Raw genomic sequence first — 17,031 nt, forward strand, 5'->3', positions numbered from 1 at the left:
CATTTGCCTTACACGCAGCAGACCCAGGTTCGATTCCCAGCATCCCATATGGTCCCCCGAGCACCGCTTGGAGTAATTCCTTAGTGCATGAGCCAGGAGTAACCCCTGTGCAATGCTGGGTGGGACCCAAAAAGCAAAAAAAAAAAAAAAAAAAAAAAAAGAATCTAAATTCTCAAACTAAAGGTAAGGTAAAGGCCCTCCCGTTGTTCATCGATTTGCTCGAGTGGGCCCAGTAACGTCTTCATTGGAGACTTTGTTGTTACCGTGTTTGGCATATCGAATACGTCACGGGGAGCTTGCCAGGCTCTGCCGTGTGGGTGAGATACTCTCGGTAGCGTGATAGCACAGCGGTAGGGCGTTTGCCTTGCATGCAGCCAGCCCGGCGGCCGAGCCGGGTTCGATTCCTCCGCCCCTCTTGGAGAGCCTGGCAAGCTACCAAGAGTATTCAATATGCCAAACACAGTAACAAGAAGTCTCACAATGGAGACATTACTGGGCCCGCTCGAGCAAATCGATGAACAACGGGAGGGCAGGGCAAATTCTCAAACTAGTCTGTTGCATTTTTACCAATTGGGACATGAGATTACTAGATTTGAAGGAAGGGCAATTTCCCCCTTATGTTAATAAGTTAACATAAATATCATGATTAAACAAAAACGTTAAGGAGATATATATTGTTAATCTAATTCTAATCACAGATGAGCATCTATTTTTAAATCTCATATTAAAACCTATTAGGGGCCAGAGAGATAATACAGAGGGTAGGACACTTTTTTGGTATGAGCCCAATTATTGGCACTGCCTATGGTCTCTTGAGCACTTTCAGGATTGTTTCCTGAGCACAGGCTAGAAATAAGACCTGAGCACTATTGAATATAGCACCCAAGTTCAAAAACAAAGAAATAATTTGACTGGGTGTAAATTTTAGAAATACCCATCCAAGAAACCAGTCTTAGAAATTGTTATGGCAAATGATTGACAAAGATATGATATGACAATGATATGACAAAGAAGACAGGTTGGTATGAGTTCTTGATGGCTCCTAATTGTCTTCCCAATTCTCTCCTATCTGCACTGTAGCACTGTCCTCCCATTGTTCATCAATTAGATTGAGCAGGCACCAGTAACGTCTCCATTATGAGACTTGTTGTTACTGTTTTTGGCATAGCGAATATGCCACGGGGAGCTTGCTAGGCTCTGCTGTGCGAGTGGGATACTCTCAGTAGCTTGCCGGGCTCTCCGAGAAGGATGGAGGAATCGAACCCAGGTTGGCCTCTTGCAAGGTAAATGCCCTACTTGCTGTGCTATCGCCCCAGCCCCTCTCCTATCTGCATCTAAATAAAGATGCCATGATGAGAGCAATATTAAGAGGGACAATTCTCAAAGGAGATTTCACAGGCTGGTTGCAAACTACACGCTTAGTGGTGGCAACCAAAGACTTGCAAGCTGTTGTGTTCCCCTTATACTTTCCACCAACACTCCATTCGGGCAACCACCACGCATTTAATCAATTCCAAGATGGTTATTTCCCCTCTCTCCAGGGTTTAGCATTTCTAGATGAGGATTTACAATCAACCCGAAGTCCTATTTTTGTCTGGCAACATTAAAATTTTTTCTTATTGGTATCTGAAATAATGGCATCTTGCAGTCTGTGAAGGTTTGGGAATAGGAGTGCTGAGGAGAAACCCAGCGGGAGAAACACATGTAAGGCAAGCAGTGTACTGCTGGCCTCAAGAATTAAATTTATTTTCTTCTCTACAAACAACTGCTCACATTTTTGTTTTGTTTTGGGGCCACACCTGGCAGTAGTCAGGTTTACTTCTGGCTCTGCACTCATGAATTACTCTTGGAGGCACTTGGGGGGACCATATGAGATGCTGGGACTCAATCTGGGTGGTCTGCATGCAAGAACTTGCCCCACTGTACTACTGCAGCAGTAGGACCCCAACAAGTGCTCATATTTATAGAATATTGACTGATTTTGTGGACATACACGGTGCCAGGGATGAAACCCTAGTCTATATATTTATAGATACATATTTATATAAATATATTTATATAAATAAATACCCTATATATTTTACCTGCTCGCCTCACAGGAAATATTTTAAGTAAAAAGTTCCCTATTCCTTTTCAACGAAATCATTGTTTCTGGACTTATCCAATGTAGAAATTCTGCAGCCATTGATGCGTTCCGCATTGCTTACTTTTCAGGTTACACATTTCCTCAGTTTTTCCATCTCTTAAGGAAAGCTGGGGTTGTTAAAAAACTAGGGTTTAGGCATGAAATGTGATGCTGAACACCACCGTCAAATGTTAGTCCTTTAACTATATGTGGATCTATGTGGTCTAGAATTTACCAGAGAACAAAGTCCCAAACATAATTCAAACTGGATTAGCACCAGGGAGCAATTCTGAGCCCAAGAACTGCTTGAACAGAGCCTACTAGGTTGATCCAAGCATCATACCTCCCATTTTAAATTGTGATGACATACTCTTAACATTGATGATCATAACCATTTTGAGTGTACTCTGGTGGCAATGTTGAGTAACCATAACTACCATGCATCGGCTTTGCTGTCTTGTCAAATGGAAACTCGACTCAAAGAAGGGGGACGGGCGGCTTCCAATACTCTCTAATCGCACCCCCTGGAAACACTCTGCCTCACTGGGTACTACAGAGGGTCTTTCAGTGACTGCAGTACCCAGGGGCTGAGAGGTCTGTTAAAATGTGCTGACCATCCATCCCTTTTGACCTGAAACCTATGGAAACAGTACCCAGATGGCCCCGAGCCCACGTTGGGGGCGCGTTCTGGAGCCCTGCACCTATGCACCTAGCAGGAAGGAGCCCGCTGGAGGGCCTGGGTGTGGGGGTGGCTCCGGGTGGCATTGGGGGTGTGCGGGGGTGGCCGCGAAGGGCAGGTCCCTTCTGCACCGGGGACCCGGGTGGCGAAGGGCAGGTTCGAGATAGTCTCCTAGACCCAAGTCCCCGCCAGGGCGACTCCCCGGTCCTGGCGGGGTCCTGACGCAACAGATGATGCTGCGGCCCACAATGGCCTGGGATGGGCCAGGGTCGCGGGCAGGTCCCTTACCGGCAGATCCAGCATGGGCTTTGTCAAAGCGGTTTTGTTCTCCTTTTCTTTCTCCTCCGGCCCCTTGCTCTGCTCCTTCTCTAGGTTCTTCCTCTCCTCCCGGTGTTTGTCCTCCTTGGCCCGGTCTCTCCCTTTTTCCTTCTCTTTAACTTTCTCCTTCTCCGAGTCCTTCTTCTTCTCCTCGGGCTCCTTGCTCTTGGCCCCGTTCCTGTCCTTGTCCGGCTCCTTGGACCTTCCCGACTTTTCCTTGTCCCCGTCCTTCACGCGTCTCTCCTTCTCCGAGTCCCGCCCTCTTCCATTCCTCTTCTCCGGCTCCTTTTCCTTGGATGCGGTTCTCTCTTTCTCCAGCGGCTCCTTCCCCTTCCCGTTTCGCTCTTTCTCGCCCACTTCCTTGCCCTTGGACCCGTTCCTGTCCCTGTCTAACTCCTTCCCCTTGGTGCCATTTCGCTCCTTCTCGGGCTCCTTGGTCTTGGACCCTCTCTCCGAGCTCTTCTCTTTATCCGAGTCCCTTCCCTTCTCTTTCTTCTTCGGTTTCCCCTTCTCCATCGCCACCAGCCCGGCGTCCTTTCCTCTCTCCGCGCGCCCGCGCGCTGGAGCCGTGACCTTGGGTCCGGCAGGTGTGGCCGGGCGGGGGGCGCAGGGCGGGGACGTAGGGCCGCGCCGCGCCGCGCAGGTCACACGCGGTCACCGCCCGCCGCGCGCGCCGGCCACCGCCCTCCCCGCGCCCGGGCGCTGCGGCTCAGCGGGGCGGCCTCCCGGTGGTCCCCGGGGCTGGCCCCGACCCCCAACCCAACCCCCGTCCCTCCCATCCCGCCTCCCCCGGTCTCGCTGAATCCGTTATCCCGGGCCCTCCCAACGCTCCCCACCCCCGAGGGCAAGTGAACAAGGCGCACGATTTGGAACCCCGCTTGCAGCTCGCTGTAAGGGGCTGTAAGGGGTCCGGCCAGGGACTTAGGGAAGGTGCCGGCAGGCGCATGCATGTGGGGACACCCGCCTGCGGGCACAAGTCAAAGTATATTGGGTGGCCCTGAGCTCAGTCCCCTGTGGAAGGAGAGGCTGTTGTTTTTCTCAGGAAAACAAATAGAGAACCGCCTATGGCTTCACAATTCGCCATAAGTTTTATTTTTATTTTTTTGTAATTTTTGTGTCTCGTGGTTCTGTCATCTACTAGCAATGTGGTAGGCCATCAAAACCGTAATTAAACTGAAACTCAAGCACAAAAATTTGTAAGTCTACAACTGTACCTCATGGTGTTTCACTAATAAAAATTAAAACACACACACACACACACACACACACACACACACACAAACCAACCGTAATCAGTGTAGTCTCCAGCCATCACCCATTAGGTACCATGAGTCTTCAAAGTGTGGCAGTTTTTAAAGGAGTTGAGAAGTACCCCGATGATTCTTTTAATTTTGTTAAACCAGTTTCTAGTCTCTAATTTCACAACCCAACAAAACTTTCTTAACACAACATACTTTTCCAAAGAGGTCTACCTTTCAAATGAACATCAGCTCCCGAAGTCACCAGCAGTTTGTATTTGACACAGCCAGTTAAGCTATCTCTCCCTTTTGTAACTTTTTTGGGGTTTGTTTTTGTTCCACCCCTGACTGTGCTCAAGGACCACACCTTGTGATGCTCAGGAGTCCACATGGGTTGCTGGGGACAGAACTTAAGTTAGCCGTGTTCACTCTACCTGCTGTAGTATTTCTTTGGCTCAAACGCAACCGGTTTTTAAGATTTGCAGTTGTACAAGTGATATGGAAATACTCTGCTCAATAGTTTAAAAAACTCTTAATTTGTTTATAAATAACAGTAACAATATGAATTTTCAATGTAATTAAAACTACGTTCTCAATCCCTTTAGTTTTGTGGCTCTGCTGAGATGATCAGGAGATAACTCAGCTAAAACAATTCTTAACCAGAAGACCCTCCTTAAAATGCCAATCCCTGGACACCTTCAATCCACACTCGCAGATTCATTTAATTTTAAAATATGCCACAGGATGTTCAGAGAGATAGTACTGAGGTTAAGGTGTAAATGTGCAAACAGCTGACCCTCTTTCAAAACTCCAAAGGGCTAGTCCCTCTGGGTGAGGTTCAGAGAACTGGGTTATCAAGGGGCAGGTCATACTGAATCCCAGTATGACATAGGTTCTCTGAGAAACACCAGGAATGACCTCTGAGCACAGAGCCAGGAGTAAGCCCTGTGCAGCACTGGGTATGCCCTAAAACCAAATAAATCTGGCCTGTTACTTGATTATCCACATTTGAGTTCCCCATTTCTGTGGGGCCTGGAGAGTGAGCAGAGGTTAAGGTGCTTGCCTTGCATGTGGTTGACCCCTGGCTAGATATCCTGGGAACCGCCAGGAATGACCTTTGAGCACAGAGGTAGGAGTAAGCCCTGAGGACAATTGGATGTGTCCCCAAAATCAATCAAACAAACAAAAAGTGCCACAGCAGGTATATGTAGTCATACTGATTTTTATAAATGTAGGAGCACAAATATAGTTTATATGACACCAATTAAAAACCTGTCCCGAACAAGGAATAATTACCATAAAGCTAATATAAAGTTTATACTTCATTTGACAACACAACTTTATTTGAACTGGGGTTTCTGTTGTTTAGTAGACCAGTAATAACAGTGAATGGCAACTATACTGACTAGAGAACTATCTGTGTCACCACTGGGCCTGAAGGATAATTTTCACCCAAATTCTGTAGCTTTGTTATTTGAAAATCTGATTATCCTTCGTCACAGAATCTAATGGAGTCCTAACATTCATTAACAATTATTTCTGTAATGGGGTATGAATAAATAAGTTACTCTGAGACCTCAGACAGTATGACACTGTAATAAATTATTTGATTTTAAGAGGGATCCTTGTTTAGCTGCATATTCTGATTCTGATAAAGAGAGGTGGCACCATGTTTCTTACTAGTGTGGAGGAGGGAGAATCTTTAAAACTTTGAAGAAGTTTCAGTAGATAAAGTGAGTCAAACACAGCAGCACTTTATTAACAAGGATGAAGTAATAGGATCACAAGGAGATACTCAACTCTAAACGCAATGCTATCTTGGGCAGCAGACAGTGAATACTAACAGGGCTGACCTCGTAATGTCTGTCACATGCTGTTCAGTGGGAAGGTGGCAAGTTAGCAGGGAGAGACCAGATGGCACAGATACCACAGACTGGACTGCACAATACTTCATCCCTCTGGGAAGGTAATGATCCTACCAAAACCCCTAACTAGAATGAGTATCTATTAACGGGGCCAAACAGCTCTGTCAGGGGTTGAGAGATAACACAGAGGGTAGAGTGCTTGCTTTGCATGTGGCTGACCCAGGTTCGATTCTCAGCAACCCATATGGTTCCCCTGAACACTGCCAGGAGTAATTCCTGAGTGCAGAACCAGGGGTAACACCTGAGCAGCACCGAGTGTGGCCCAATCAATCAACAGCTTTGTTAAGTTTTAATACTGTCTGCTTCTGAATGATCTAAAATTAATTTTCTCTGATAGGAAGTAAATGTTCTTGTTCTTAAAGGGGCCATCAAATCTTTCCTAAATCTACTCTCAGAACTCTGGGTCTAAGAGTCAATCTGCAACATCGATAGATTTTGCATTCTTTGATTCTCTAGCATGTTCTCATAAATTTGAAAAAGATATAGATCAGATGTGGGTATAAAAGGAGACTTCAATTGTGTGTGTGCACATGCACAACAATGGGTTTATATATACATATATAATGCACATGTGTAAAAATTCAAACTCTAGTATCACATGAGAAAATTTGTGGCTAAAATGAAACATTTAGTTTTTCTAACATAAATGACCACTCAAAATAAAGAATACTGTGTATTAATAAGGTCCCTTGTTATCATATAATAATTTCTAAGCAGATAATGGAATGCTCCGAAGATTCATTTTGAGTCTCCTTAATGCTTCCTAAAACATAATTTTATCAAGTGGGACTTGACAGAACAACTATCTTCAGACTCTAGTTAAAAGAGTAGTAGTTTCTATTTAAGTCCATGGAAACCTTTGCTAACATGACTGCTTGTAAAACTGGAACAATGAAACAAAAGATCAGCACACAGAGAAAGGACACACCAAATACCAAGGTGGATAAAGGTCAATTATTTTGAATCCCGGGGGATCTGTGCAAAGCTAGGTACAAATAGGCCAAATGTTTTCTTTCTTTTGATACACAGAAAATAGTCAAATGAAAATGTGGAGATGAGAGGAAGGAGCAGCTCCGTGCTTCTTGATGGGTTACCTTTATTATGTTCCTAGTGTCACTGAGTAGTTTAAAAACAGCCTGCAAGAAGAATGTTCTAATCACCAACCACCTTTTCCACCTTTCTTCTTTTTCTGCTGCTGTTTCTTTTTTGTTGCTGGAGCGCCTGCAGGTTTCTGGTGTCTTGGGGGGATGATGTTACTTGTAGATGCAGATGGCGCCGCTGTATTGCCAGGTCTCGGGGAGGTGGGGGGGCTGCTCACGGTTTTACTGGCATCCCTAAAATCAACAGATATGGGACATGTCTGTCATTCATATACTCCAAAAAAGGTTGTAAAGTCTTGTTTGTGAAGTTCATTTTCCACCTCTCTTCTTTTATGGTAGGTTCCCCAATTCCCTATAATTCCCTATTTTCCATTTCACTAAAAATTTTACTGGTTTATAATGAAATGAAAGTAATAAACATAAATGCTGATTCAGAAACCTTAGAAAATAAAAAAAAAAATTTATAAGACCTATAATCTCATCATGTAAAAACAAGAGACCGGAACTCTAAATTTACAATGTGATCTCCAAAATATCACATTTCCTCCCTCCTTTATACAATGCTATTACAAAACATTTATCAAAGACATTCTGACTAATTCTCACACTGAAAATGTATTTTTAAAATAATCCCTAAAGGGGTCAGAGTGATACTACAGCAAATGGGGCATTTGCCTTGTATGTGGCCAACCCAGGTTTGATTCCCATATGGTTCCCCGAGCACCACTAGGGGTGATTCCTGAGTGCAGAACCAGGAGTAACCCTTCAGTCTCCCTAGGTGTGATCCCAAAACAAAACCAAAAAGGATTCCTAAGGACCATGAGTGAATCTGAGAAGTGCCCTTCGTGCGGAGTGGCGGCTACCGGGAAGTCGTGACTTACAGTTCAGATGAAGCTCCTGCAGTGGCTCCCTGCGTCCCCTTTCCAATCTGATCCTTCTTTTTACCCTTCTTCCTTCCTCGGTAGTAAGAACGTTCTCGCATTGGCAACCACCTTTCTGGATCTGGTGTTACCTTGGGGTCATAGTTCTTAGGCAGTTTTCCTGTGTGACAAGTGGTAACAAAATGAGAAATCTGCAGGGGACGTGGCGCAGGTGGTTAAGCACGTGCTTTGCACACGAAAGGCCCTGGTTCAACCACGGTAGCCACGGGGCGTCCCACCTCTGCCTCCGAAGAAATCGGCATAATGCTTGAAAGGTAACTTAGACAAGTCCACAAATAAATAATATTAAAATGTCATGCTAGAGAGAGAGTACTGCGGGCAAGGTGCTTGCCTTGCATAGGTTGACCTGGGTTCAATCCCTGGCACCACTTATGGTCCCCTGAGCAACGTCCAGAGTCATCTCTGAGCACAGAGCCAGGAATAAGCCTTAAACACTGCTGGGTGTGGCCCCAAACCCAAAAATAAATAAAATGGATGCTGTATTTTATAATAAGAAAAAATTTATTCCTAAATATGACACAAAAATTTGAAAGCAATAAAGGAAATGTCATAGATAAAGCTAAATTTCCATTAGTAAAAGGCAGATTTTTTTTTTTTTAAATTGCATTCTATGTAGAGTGGATTCTTGTTTTCTTTTGAGATTTTGGGCCATATCTGGCAATGTTTAGTGCTTACTCCTGTCTGTGCTTTGGGATCAATACTGGTAGTGCTTGGGGGACCATATGCAGTGCTGAGGATCGAACAGAACTGGGGCCAGCAGAGAGCAAGGCAAGTACCTGAACACCTGTACTATCTCTTCAGTCCCTGGATTAATATTCTTAATGCTGAATAAATCTGCGATAACCAGTAGGTATTTCTGCACTAAGAAAAATACACTTAGGTGCAATCTAAGCCAGAAGAAACCATAATTATGGGCCTATTAACCCAAAATGCAAAGGGAGAGGCTGTGGAGATAGTACAGGGATGTATGTGGCAACCCTGATTCAATCCCTGGTACCACACACACTGGAGGCCTCTGAGCAGCACATCCTCAGACCCCTGCACTGAAGTATTAGGTTGGACAGATGATCATCGGGAGAATTCACTGGGACTTGGGTGGAAACCCAGCCCCCCCAAAAGGGGAAAAATTCCATCAAATGAACAATTAGAAATGTTAATACCCAGGACTGGTAAGATGGTGGAAACACTTAAATACTGAGAGAAATGTATACAAGTATAGACTTTGTACTACTTGGCTGTACCAATCAAAATTTATACTTGTAATCATATTGTGATATTTTTTAACAAATCAGTATACCAGCACTATAAAACCATACTAAAAAGTAAAGTATACAGTTAAAAACTTGAAGGGGGGCTGGAGGTATAGTACAGTGAGTACATCTGTTTCAGCAGGAGTGATACCTGAATGCATATCCAGGAGTAATCCTTGAGCACCACTGGGTTGCCCTCCACCCAAACTTGAAAAAGTATCTAGGGTGTATAGTCTAAAACAGATTGAAACAAATTATCCCGATGAGCCATATACGCCTTGTAAAAATTTACTGATCACGATCACGACCATCCTGTTGTTCATCGATTGCCTCGAGCAGGCCCCAGTAATGTCTCCTTCGTCCTAGCCCTGAGATTTTTTTAAAAGTGCCATATTCAAGGCTCTTTCAGGGTTAGGAGAATGAGACCCATCATTTTTACTGGTATTTGGCATATTGGGTATACCACGGGGAGTTTGCCAGACTCTGCCGTGTGGGTAGGTTACATTCGGTAGCCTGCCAGTTTGTCCAAAGTAGGAATGAGATGATAAGATATTGTGCGGCCGCTTAACTGATCAACATATACATATATATTTCTGTATAGCTAAATCTTTGACCTCATGAATTTGAGACAGGGAATTTTCTATTCTTTATGCTACTTCACAGGCTGGAGTGATAGCACAGCAGGTAAGGCGTTTGCCTTGCATGCGGCCAACCTGGGTTTGATTCTTCCATCCCTTTCAGAGAGCCCGGAAAGCTACCGAGAGTATCCCGCCCACACGGCAGAGCCTGGCAAACTCCCTGTGGCATATTCGATATGCCAAAAACAGTAACAACAAGTCTCACAACAGAGACTTCATTAAGTGCCCACTCGAGCAAACTGATGAACAACAGGAGGACAGTGCTACAGTGCAGTGCTATGCTGTTTCACATTTCTTTCTTTTTTTTTTCTAGAATGAACAGGTATAACTTACAAATTTTAAAAGTTGTTTATCTGGGAGCTGGAGAGATAGTACAGCATGTAGGGTGCTTATCTTGCATGTGGCTGATCTGGGTTTGATTCTTGCTACTACATTGTGGTCCCCTGAGCACTACTGAGAACGGTCCCTGAGTGCAGAGCCAGAAGAAAGCTCTGAGCACCACTGATTGTCTCCTCCCTTGCCCCCACTGCTATCTGGAGGCTACTGGAAATGCTCAAAGAGCTGGAACACACACTTTGCATGCTGGAGTCCTGGGTTTGATTCCCAGCATCGCATAGTCCCTGGAGCACCACCAGGAACAATCTCCAAAGACTTAGTGAGCAGGGGGTTGCCCCTGAGATCTGCTGGGTGTGGCCTAACAACCCCCACTTCCTAATGAAACTTAAAAATCAGCCTCCCCCCAACCCCCTTAAGCAAAAGCTTATCCAGAAACTACACATTTTCTCTCTCTCTCTCTCTCTCTCTCTCTCTCTCTCTCTCTCTCTCTCTCTCTCTCTCTCTCTCTCGCACACATGAATACATGCACGAGGGTACTGCCCCGAAAGCTATAAACTGTTCCTTTGTAGTACCACTAACACATAATACAAATGCTAAATGCCTTTTCAAAGTCGGGAGCAGGTAGGTGGTTCCAGGGTTAATGTTCCCCTAGTTAAGCCAAGTATGCTATTCCACCTTAATGGTTCAGGGCTGGATAATGAATTCTATTGCCTTAAATTAATAAAAAAGATCCGAGAAATGCAAAGCAACAGTCTGTGGACAAAATGAAACCCTGTGACACTGTTTCCAACAATCATCTATTAATTCTGATGTTCAATTTGTGTACAGCAGAAAAAAAGACACAAACCACTGGATCAAACAGACTTTGGGGCAGGGTGTTGAACAATGGAGGGTGGTGGCAGGTGGCCTTGGGTGCAACTGGGGGATACTTTACTCTCTTTTATTTTTTTTGCTTTTTGGGTCAAACCTAGTGATGCACAGGGGTTACTCCTGGCTCATGCACTCAGGAATTACTTCTGGAAGTGCTTGAGGGACCATATGGGATGCTGGAAATAGAACCTGGGTTGGCCGCATGCAAGGCAAACACCCTACCCGCTGTGCTATCGCTCTAGCCCTGATACTTTACTCTCTTTAAGAGGTAAACTTATGGGGCCTGGAGCAGAAGTACAGCAGGTAGGGTGCGTGCCCTGCATGCAGTTGACCTGGGTTTGAAAAGGTATGTTTACAGGGCCAGATAGATAGTAGAGCAGGTAAGGCACTTGCCTTGCAAGAGGCCAACCTGGGTTCAATCCTGGCATCCCCTATGGTACTCCAAGCACTGCCAGGAGTAATTCCTGAGAGCACAGCCCAGAGTGACCCCTAAGCATTGCTGAGTATAGTCCCCAAAACAACCCCCAAAATAAAAAAGGAACATTTACAGAGGGCCGGTGAGTAAAATTTTTTTCCCTGAAAGGGGGTCTATAGGTCAAGTAAGTTTGAGAACTTCTACTTAGAGCTAAACTTTCTTTATACTTCTGAAAAGAACAAATTTTCTTAAACAAGTTGGCAGAAATCTAAAGGTCTAACAGCTCAAAAATCCACCCTAAGATATAATAAAAGTTTACTATCGTGTATTGTGCTAAGTTTAATATGTAAGTACCTCATTTAGTGTAACAAGCTGCAGAATTTCATATTGTTTCACAGATGAAGTCAGGTTGGTATGTTGGTATGTTAAAAATCATCACTATCATACTTTGTTTAGTCACACTAAAGGAGCAACATTACTAGCACTACACTGTGAATTAGCAAACTCCAGAGTGGCACTCTTTATAGCATAAAGATTAAAATGTTATGTAGGTGAGACACAAGTCAGAACTCAAAGATACAAGTGTGTTTATATCCAGAGATTTCCATATGGGTTAAATGAAAAAGGGATGGAGGTGGGGAGGGAAATCTTACCTTTCTTTTTCTTCTTTTTCTTCTTCAACTCTCCCTGCCTACAAAAAAAAAAAGAAAAAAGAAAAACCACCACCATCATCATCATCATCATCATCATCATCATCATCATCATCATAATGATGTAAAATATTTAGCTCACTAGTGAATTAGGTACATTACTATATAGGTATTAAGACATGACAATGGCCAATGGCCAGCATATTAGATTACGTTAAAAATTTAACCATACTGAGGAGACAGAGCCGGAGTTCCATGCCTGCCTTCACCCAAGGGGACAAAATTCAAAAGATGGGATTCCAATAAAAAAAAAAATTTAACCATACTTCATATGCTAACAATTAATATGCTCCAGTTTTTGAAAGGCAGTTCAGAAGAGGGGTGATAAATGCTTTCCAAAAACAGGCATTGTTAATACTCGCAGGAAGTGGTCACCTGCGAGTAAAAAATTTGTATGAGTATGAAAATCTATAAGATTGCAACAAATTACCTGATATTTGGAAAATCTAGAGAACAAGAAATTAAACTCTGCCAGCATTTTTATAACCAGGGCTTAATTTTGAGTCTGGGAGAAGGCGTGAAATGAGCATTAAGCGGAAAAGAGAAAAAAAAAAAAGATTTTGCTGGTTATAGCCAGAGAGATGGGAAAAAGAAACAAGAGTTCTTAGGCTCTATTCACAACACTTTCATGTGAATGTTTCTTTCTATATATAATTTAAAACCAGCATTAGTGTATATTAACAATGAAAATATTACCCTTGCTCCTTTGGTTGACTATCTCCGGCAACTTTTCCACCCTTCTTCCGAATATATGTAGCACCAGGAGAATTTTCAAGCGCCTCAACATCTACTTTCAGAGACATACTGTCTGATGACGGCAAATGTTTACTAAGACTGGGATGGAATGTGAGTTTAGGAACATAATATATATCTGCCAAATAGACAAACACTTCTGGAAATCCTTTGACAAAAATAAAGTGCTTTCACTCTTACGTAAGCAGCAAATCAATCATATCTTCATTATATACTCTGAAAGGACAACTTATAAAAGGGTCAACCCAATCACCCATTCCTTAATTCAGTGGTGTATTTCAAGGTGGTAAATAAAAATCAGTTCAAAAACAGGTTCCAAGCTTACAAGACAGAGAAACTGCTCACTGCAAAGGTTCTGACTTGACACCTGGCATTATCTACCAGCCCACCGAAGTTTGGCAGTAAACATGACCTTATGGGAATAGAGACACATATGGCAAGCTCAGTCAATCAGTAATAAAGATACTGAGTTTTCTCATACAATTTACTTTAGGGGGCCTGAGAGCCAGTACTGGGAATAGGGTATTTGCCTTGACCAAGGCTGACCCGGGTTCCATCCTCTCCACATCCCGTATGATCCCCTAAGAAATAACAGTGATTCCTGAGAGCAGAGTCAGGAGAAACCCCTGACCAATCGCTGGGTGTGGTCCCAAAACAAAAAACATAACAAACAGAAAAACCAAAATGATTCATTTTGAGACTGAGATAGACATGTGACCCAAGACAGTTCAATAAAAAGAACATTTCAGAATCATGTATAATCACTCAATTAGGACTCTCTTGACTTCTGTTTCCTTTTTTCCTCCTGAATGTCAAGCTACAGGAATGAATATCCGTCACGTCCAAACTTCATTTCTGCTTCCTGATCTAATTGTTCCCCAAGCTGTATCTATCACTAGTTTTTCAGCTGCACTGGTCACTAAAACCCTCTTGCTTTTTACTCGTTGTAATAATGTGTTTTGCTGACGATCACAACAGAAAAGACCCTGGTTAGTATAAGTACCGGAAGAGACCTACTGTGCCACTTGGGAACTGTCCAGAGCAACCAGAAGGATACGCTTTTGCTTTCTCAGGATCCACAAGTGAGTAAGCAGAGATAAGCTGTGCCAACGTGTGAATATCTTTTGGATTTTGTCTACAAGAAATAAAAAAAACTATTAAATTTTATAAAACTTGAGAAAGTAGTATTAATCTAGCAGACTCCTTCATATTAAAAGCAGTCAAATTGGGGTTTCTACCTCTCCACCTTTCAGAACTCACTTCCACAGCTGTTCAAGATCACTAATGGCCTCCTTCTTCCGCCCATATTTGAGTTTGAAGTTTGCAGCTTCTCTTATCAAAGACAAATGAGCAGGAGATTTGGGCTACATGTTTAGTAAAGAGAAAAAAAAATTCAATTTCAATATCTAAGAAGTCAATGTTTTATTATAAGATTTTAATACACTAAGCCTTCAAATTCCTCCTGTTGTGTTTAATGGTATATATTAAATACCAAAAACAAAATCACATACATAAACATGATGGTACACAAACTAGCAGATGTACCGATTATTCATTCTGGAACTTTATTAAGATTGTCTACAACTGGAAATATTCCCCAAAATCTTAAAGATACGACACAGTAATCAAGTAGTATTAATACAGCACTTTCCACTATCTCTCCATTACTAATGTTAACAGCAGTATAAATGCCATCTGTTGAATGTATGTTTAAAAGTTGGATATTGGGTCAGAGAGACTGTTGAGGAGGTTAAGGAGCTTGTCTGACGTGTGGCTGCCATCAGTTGGACCCCCAGGATCACAAATAATCTATAGCACGACACTCTGAGCAGGGAAGGCAAAAATGCCTTTGGAGTACTGCCAGGTGTGGCCACCCAGCCCGACTAACAATACAGCTGGATATACTAGCTATGCAGAGACCATACTGAAAAGAGAAAAGTTTTCCGGCCAGATGAATATGTGATATATAACTATTCCATATATTACTACCAATTACTACCATTCATGGGCTCTCTAGAAAGTAAGGATGAACTCTCTTATACGCGCTTATACTATCAAATTCTTACTACTTGAGATGACACAAACATGCGAAAAGAAGAGCTTTAAAAATATGTTCAGCTATTTTAAGAAATATTGCAGCTATTTTTCCTAATAACTTTATTTGGATCTGGTACACTTTCATTCTGATTTCACTACTGCAGCCTTTTGTTTTAATATAAAACCACCCTCCAAACTTTTAACTCCACTTACTTACCTGATGGTTTTGATACCACTGGATAGCTTGTGTGAAGACTTCAATGGCACTATCAATATCTTCCTCGTGGCTGTACATGGTTACTAACGCAGATACCTACCCAGCGAAAAGTATAAAAATTAGTGAATAAAATTCCCTCTCCTCCCACAATAATTTTTTGAAAGTGAAAATATTCACAAAATAATGTTTTGAGACTATCATTAAGTAGTTTAAAACAACATAAACAACAGGGTTTTCCAAATACAAAGGTATAAAATACATCTTTCTCCAAAGCTAGGCCAATTCTTTTGTTACCAGTCCACACAAGGCAAAAACATAAGTTAACAGTAAGTGCTTGGCAAACAGTTTATGCATAAAGGATTTCAAGTGCATGATCAGTGAAGATACACACTACTGCAGCCAAATTCCCAAGTTATGCTGCATATAACTTTCATGAAGCCAATGAAAACCTTGCCTGGTAAGTATATTGGAGGGAAAGAGGCCAAATGGCTACAGAGGAGTGAGGAGAGGAACAACGGAAAAGAAGGGAACACAAGAAAAAGTGGAATCTTTAAGAAATATCAATGAATCTGGTCAGACCTCTGATGAAGGTAATGGGGGAGCAGGAGGGAGGGCGAGAAGGAAGTGAAACAAGGAACCAGTGGCAGGAATGGGAGGGTCCACTCATGTCGAAATAGTACATGGACTATGCGAACAACTTTTATGCCAATAAATGCAACACTCTAGATAAAATGGGTATATTTTCTTAAAGGTAACAGGTCAAATATTAATAATAAAAACATTTTAACTTTAAGCAGCAGATTTGATTAATAATTCCTGCCTGGGCTTTAAGGTTTTATTAGTAATCTAAACCTGTGATGTTAGAATAATAAACTGAAACCTAAATTTAATGGTCACTACTACATTTTAACTCAATGAAATCATACCCAAGTCTTAACCTAAAATAATTTAGCCTAAGAAGTTTCCTATACAGGTTTTAGGTTACGCTGACTTTCAATGGTAATGTAAGGCCTGAACAGTGCCTAGTAAATCTGACTGAACACAAACGATGCACTGCAAAAATGAAACCAAAAGCACACCAGAAAGCTGTTATTAACTACTACTCTGACATTATAGCAAGAATGAAATGGAAATTAAAGTGAACACAAAGAAACATCAAACATATTCATTTCACAGGTAAGGACATTCTTTACTTGTCTGATTTAAAAAAAGAATTTGAAAAATAAAATTTTAGTCACCAGAAATTACAAAGTTACTCATGATTGGGTTTCAGGCATACAGTGTTTCAATACTGTTCCCTTCACCAGTGTCCACTTCTCTCCACCAATTCCCCCTACTCACTACTACCCTTAAAAAAAAAAAAAAAAAAAAAAAAAACAAGCTTACCATGCCTGGTTTATGCTTTAACTCTTCTATGCTTCTTAGTATTAGACATGCTTTGGAAATATTACCTTAAGGGAGTACAAGTAAAATTGGCAT

General features: G+C 42.3%; 2 protein-coding genes across 3 annotated transcripts in view; both read right to left on the bottom strand.

Moving 5' to 3' along the window:
• The window catches only part of ARL9 (ADP ribosylation factor like GTPase 9), a 202,288-nt gene extending 198,612 nt beyond the window's left edge, over positions 1–3,676 (bottom strand). For both annotated transcript variants that reach the window (XR_008792018.1, XM_056111426.1), the window contains exon 1: positions 3,093–3,676. Coding sequence is in view for 1 of the 2 variants with exons in the window: in XM_056111426.1 (XP_055967401.1) it covers positions 3,093–3,638 (546 nt within the window). In the remaining variant the exon portion in view is untranslated. The remainder of the gene's footprint in view (positions 1–3,092) is intronic.
• Positions 3,677–6,098: 2,422 nt separating this feature from the next.
• Positions 6,099–17,031, bottom strand: part of SRP72 (signal recognition particle 72) — a 29,385-nt gene continuing 18,452 nt past the window's right edge. Inside the window, exons 12-19 of the mRNA XM_056111423.1 lie at positions 16,939–17,003; positions 15,553–15,648; positions 14,559–14,662; positions 14,356–14,433; positions 13,242–13,379; positions 12,489–12,526; positions 8,267–8,426; positions 6,099–7,619 (exon numbers count right to left, since the gene is read on the bottom strand). Coding sequence (XP_055967398.1) covers positions 7,442–7,619; positions 8,267–8,426; positions 12,489–12,526; positions 13,242–13,379; positions 14,356–14,433; positions 14,559–14,662; positions 15,553–15,648; positions 16,939–17,003 — 857 coding nt within the window. The 3' untranslated portion in view covers positions 6,099–7,441. The remainder of the gene's footprint in view (positions 7,620–8,266; positions 8,427–12,488; positions 12,527–13,241; positions 13,380–14,355; positions 14,434–14,558; positions 14,663–15,552; positions 15,649–16,938; positions 17,004–17,031) is intronic.

Source organism: Sorex fumeus, unplaced genomic scaffold, assembly GCF_029834395.1.
Source record: "Sorex fumeus unplaced genomic scaffold, SorFum_2.1 ptg000013l, whole genome shotgun sequence".
Taxonomy (NCBI): domain Eukaryota; kingdom Metazoa; phylum Chordata; class Mammalia; order Eulipotyphla; family Soricidae; genus Sorex; species Sorex fumeus.